This window comes from Hoplias malabaricus, chromosome 1 (assembly GCF_029633855.1).
Source record: "Hoplias malabaricus isolate fHopMal1 chromosome 1, fHopMal1.hap1, whole genome shotgun sequence".
Classification (NCBI taxonomy): Eukaryota; Metazoa; Chordata; class Actinopteri; order Characiformes; family Erythrinidae; genus Hoplias; species Hoplias malabaricus.
Genome location: NC_089800.1, coordinates 5367823 through 5373602, shown reverse-complemented (window position 1 = coordinate 5373602; position 5780 = coordinate 5367823). Strand labels below are relative to the sequence as shown.

The following is a 5780-nucleotide window of genomic DNA, read 5'->3' as shown; positions in this document are numbered from 1 at the left end:
AAAGCCCTCAGTGTCACCGCTGGAATGAGAATAGTCCACCGACCAAAAAAACACCCAGACGACAGCGTCCTGTGTCACTGATGAAGGACTAGAGGACGACCGACACACACTGTGCAGCGATAAATGAGCATCTTTACATTTACAAGGTGGACCAATGAAGTAGGTGGGTCTAACAGAGGGATTAAAAACTCCAGCAGCAGCTGCTGTGTCTGATCCACGTGTACCAGCACAACACACCACCTGAGAGTGATTCACCACACGGGTAGTGGGGGTCCTGACCATTGAAGAGCAATATAAAATTGAGGTAAAAGACAACAGCTCCTACGTGGACCTGATAAAACGGACAATGAGTAGGCTCTGGACCCACTGCGGTTCTGACCAGGATAGAGCAGTTAACGAAGATTGAAATGGATGAAGCATTGTACTCCAATGAATGTCCAAAGGTGGTGGTTTGTCCCTCGCAGGCATTGCCTAAGATGAGGTGCTCAGCCGCTTGAGGAAAACCTGAGGTTTGATGTTAGGAATGGACTTCAAATCTGAATTTGTATCCAAATGGCCATAAGTGATAAGTGTAATATTCCAGCTCATACATCTGCACCGGTTTGATGTAATGAAAACTTATGGCATAATCTGAACAGCAGTCCGGACCCTGAGAACAGAGAGATGCAGCATCAGCAGTCGGCGAGGTTGTAATTCTGCGCAGAATTTAATGTGTTACTTTATTATTCTTTCTGCCAAATATTTTATACATAAACAAAAGTGTGACAAATCTGCCCCTACTCTGATGGTTTACTTTTAGAATTGGCTCATACTTTCAACATAAGGACTAACATGCAAAAAAAAAATAAAAAAATAAAAATCTTTTGGTAACTGGATATAACAAACTATTTCCTGATTCTTTAAAGTTTATTTTTACCCATTTCCTGTTCTGTCTTTGAAGTTTAGCTATGTACGACAGCGTCTATGTTCTTGTCCAAGATGTTACTGAACCTAATACCAAAAGAACAAAAATGATTACGTGTGGCCAGTTCAGGGTCACGGTGGGTTAGGGTTAGAGCCCACCTGGAATCACTGGCTGCAAGGCAAGAACACACCCTGGAGGGGGCACCAGTCCTTCACAGGGCAACACACACTCACATTCTGTCACACCTACGGACACATTTTGAGTCACCAATCCACCTACTAACGTGTGTTTTTGGAGCATGGGAGGAAATCGGAGCACCCGGAGGAAACCCACGCAGACACAGGGAGAACACACCACACTCCTCACAGACAGTCACCCGGAGGAAACCCACGCGGACACAGGGAAAACACACCACACTCCTCACAGACAGTCACCCGGAGGAAACCCACGCGGACACAGGGAAAACACACCACACTCCTCACAGACAGTCACCCGGAGGAAACCCACGCGGACACAGGGAGAACACACCACACTCCTCACAGACAGTCACCCGGAGGAAACCCACGCGGACACAGGGAGAACACACCACACTCCTCACAGACAGTCACCCGGAGGAAACCCATGCAGACACAGGAAGAACATAGCAAACTCCTCACAGACAGTCACCCGGAGGAAACCCACGCTGACACAGAGAGAACACACCACACTCCTCACAGACAGTCACCCGGAGGAAACCCATGCTGACACAGGGAAAACACACCACACTCCTCACAGACAGTCACCCGGAGGAAACCCACACGGACACAGGGAAAACACACCACACTCCTCACAGACAGTCACCCGGAGGAAACCCACGCGGACACAGGGAGAACACACCACACTCCTCACAGACAGTCACCCGGAGGAAACCCACGCAGACACAGGGAGAACACACCACACTCCTCACAGACAGTCACCCGGAGGAAACCCAAGCAGACACAGGAAGAACATAGCAAACTCCTCACAGACAGTCACCCGGAGGAAACCCACGCTGACACAGAGAGAACACACCACACTCCTCACAGACAGTCACCCGGAGGAAACCCATGCTGACACAGGGAAAACACACCACACTCCTCACAGACAGTCACCCGGACGAAACCCACAAGGACACAGGGAAAACACACCACACTCCTCACAGACAGTCACCCGGAGGAAACCCACGCGGACACAGGGAGAACACACCACACTCCTCACAGACAGTCACCCGGAGGAAACCCACGCAGACACAGAGAGAACACACCAAACTCCTCACAGTCACCCGGAGCGGGACTTGAACCCACAACCTCTAGGTCCCTGGAGCTGTGTGACTGCGACAGTCACCTGGTAATTTAATCCTCCCTCGTCAGTAATTTCACTCTGAAACCAGTAACCGTTTCATGTCTACGTTGAGTGTGTCATTATAAACAGTTCGGACCCTTACCCGTTTGGTGGGATAGTAACTGTAGCCCCAGAACTGCTTTCCGTTGACTGGAGGTTGGAGGTGCACCTCTGGACTAAAGGGATTAAAGTGTTCCCTCTGGTTCTCATCTCTCGAATCCCCTGCTTTGACCTCCATTGTCTCCATACACTGACCCAAAGCCTTGTCCTCCTCCGCGCTAACGTGTGTGCACTGACCCGACCTGAAGCCCTGGACGAACCTCCGGAGAGCCTCTCTGCTCAGGACATACCCAGCTCCTCCGCTCATGTAGCCTTGCTTGACGAAAACCCTGAACCTGTTGTGGAGACGAGATTTTTTTTGTAAATTTTGCCACTAATGAAAGTTCACTGGGCCTCAACACACTTGGAGGAGAATGCTAACAGCCCAGTCCAGTTATGTGTGTGGACAGACGGCCTAAGGCTTCTTATTGGTAAAGGGTTGTATTGTCTTTACAGGGTCCAAACCTGTGGCCAAAGTACACAGGCTCCTCTGTGTTGTGCCTGGAGAGCAGCCGCCTCAGGTTCTCCACCACAACAAACGTGTCGTCGTCTGCCTTTAGGAACCAGTCGGAGCTGTGGAGGTGATGAGTGTGGATGTACTGGAAAGCTTTGATAGTCTTCCAGTAGAGCTGATCCCTGCCGTCGGACACGTTCAAGCCCACCGTGGGGAAGTCGCTGGTCTCCGAGCTCATGTAGAGAACCGTGTTGCAGTGTTTGGCCCAGGTGGCATTAATATGCTGGGCTTTGGTCTTCAGGTTCTGAGGTCTGGTCATCACCCAACACAACACACGCACCTTGGAGCTCAAAAGCTTTGCCACCTCATCTACAAAGTCAACAGAGGTTATATTATGTTAATATTAGCCTTGTTATCTGTGTATTTACGCTGCACCCATTGCTGGTGCCTTGGCTATGAAACAACTGAAGTCAGAGCTCCATACAACGTTAATGATTACAGGGCTGAATACAATCAAATCACAGCTATACTAGTTAAATATTCACATTTAGTAATGTTCTTTGTAACCCGGAGGCTATTGGCCTAGGTCACACTGAGTTAGAATTGTTTTAATGATCAGATGAATTGTTAAAATAAAAATACTATATATTTACCACTATATTAATATTCATAAAAAACAGTAATATTACTGTTTAAGAATTCTATAGCACTTTCTAATAATAGAGAGCAAAAATACAACTCATTCATTCATTCATTCATTCATTCATTATCTCTAACCGCTTATCCAGTTCAGGGTCACGGTGGGTCCAGAGCCTACCTGGAATCATTGGGCGCACTGGAGGGGGCGCCGGTCCTTCACAGGGCAACACATTCACTCACACGCATTCACTCACACACTCACACCTACGGACACTTTTGAGTCGCCAATCCACCTACCAACGTGTGTTTTTGGACTGTGGGAGGAAACCGGAGCACCCAGAGGAAACCCACGCAGACACAGGGAGAACACTCCACACTCCTCACAGACAGTCACCCGGAGGAAACCCACGCGGACACAGAGAGAACTCAACACACTCCTCACAGACAGTCACCCGGAGGAAACCCACGCGGACACAGAGAGAACTCAACACACTCCTCACAGACAGTCACCCGGAGGAAACCCACGCAGACACAGAGAGAACACACCACACTCCTCACAGACAGTCACCCGGAGGAAACCCATGCAGACACAGAGAGAACACACCACACTCCTCACAGACAGTCACCCGGAGGAAACCCACGCAGACACAGGGAGAACACACCACAGTCCTCACAGACAGTCACCCGGAGGAAACCCATGCAGACACAGAGAGAACACACCACACTCCTCACAGACAGTCACCCGGAGGAAACCCACGCAGACACAGAGAGAACACACCACACTCCTCACAGACAGTCACCCGGAGGAAACCCACGCAGACACAGAGAGAACACACCACACTCCTCACAGACAGTCACCCGGAGGAAACCCATGCAGACACAGAGAGAACACACCACACTCCTCACAGACAGTCACCCGGAGGAAACCCACGCAGACACAGAGAGAACACACCACACTCCTCACAGACAGTCACCCGGAGGAAACCCATGCAGACACAGAGAGAACACACCACACTCCTCACAGACAGTCACCCGGAGGAAACCCACGCAGACACAGAGAGAACACACCACACTCCTCACAGACAGTCACCCGGAGGAAACCCATGCAGACACAGAGAGAACACACCACACTCCTCACAGACAGTCACCCGGAGGAAACCCACGCAGACACAGGGAGAACACACCACAGTCCTCACAGACAGTCACCCGGAGGAAACCCATGCAGACACAGAGAGAACACACCACACTCCTCACAGACAGTCACCCGGAGGAAACCCACGCAGACACAGAGAGAACACACCACACTCCTCACAGACAGTCACCCGGAGGAAACCCACGCAGACACAGAGAGAACACACCACACTCCTCACAGACAGTCACCCGGAGGAAACCCATGCAGACACAGAGAGAACACACCACACTCCTCACAGACAGTCACCCGGAGGAAACCCACAAGGACACAGGGAAAACACACCACACTCCTCACAGACAGTCACCCGGAGGAAACCCACGCGGACACAGGGAGAACACACCACACTATAAATGTTATAATTCTACGTAACATGGTATACTTGTATATTACTACATAAGTACACTTTAGATATTAGAAATATAATATTACTAAACAAATATCAATATACAATTAACACATTCAGTATTTGAGTAGTATATAAGTACAACATTTGTGGTACATATTAAACATTTTTTAAAATGTAACGTAGTACTACAAAACTAACAATATCACGGTATCACGGTAGAACTGCAAACACACACCTGTTCTCCAGACAGAGACATTGTACTGAGTGGGGAAGACAAGCTTATCTTTGCTGAACATATGTAGAGTTCCACTTATTTTCAGCTCGGACGTCAGGAACAGGTGAACCAGGCCAAAACCTAGGAGGGTTCCGGAAATGAAGGGTTTCGGCAGCATCCTGATGCAATCTTTTAAAAGTGTTATAGAAATAAGCAATAAGCACTGGGTTAAAATGGTCATAGCATTAAAAACATCTCCACTGTCTGACAGGTGTGAAAGAAACAGCAGCTCCAGGATCGAAAGCTTCTCCTGACCCGGAAGAAAGAGGAAAGGACAGTGAGATTAACAGATGTTCCCATTTATTCATAGTTTTTAAGCAAACCTGAATCCACCAGGATCCCACCAGGATCAACTCTGTTTGCTTTTGTGGAGCAGGAAGAATGCAGGAAGTTTCTGACAGCCACGCCTTGGTTTGAAAGTTGTCACAAAGCACAGGTGTTCTCCATCAGTGGAGATGGTTTGAGGATAACGCAGCTTTATTTCATTATTTTACCCTTTGTTTTATATATTTT

General features: G+C 48.7%; 1 protein-coding gene across 1 annotated transcript; it reads right to left on the bottom strand.

Annotated features, from left to right (window-relative positions):
• Positions 1 to 385: 385 nt before the first annotated feature.
• Positions 386 to 5549, bottom strand: c1galt1b (core 1 synthase, glycoprotein-N-acetylgalactosamine 3-beta-galactosyltransferase 1b). The gene is made up of 4 exons (XM_066643685.1): positions 5229 to 5549; positions 2828 to 3185; positions 2367 to 2658; positions 386 to 649 (listed from the first exon to the last, which is right to left on the bottom strand). The coding sequence occupies exons 1-4, from the start codon at positions 5446 to 5448 to the stop codon at positions 518 to 520; spliced, it is 1002 nt and encodes a 333-aa protein (XP_066499782.1). The 5' UTR covers positions 5449 to 5549; the 3' UTR covers positions 386 to 517.
• Positions 5550 to 5780: the final 231 nt, after the last annotated feature.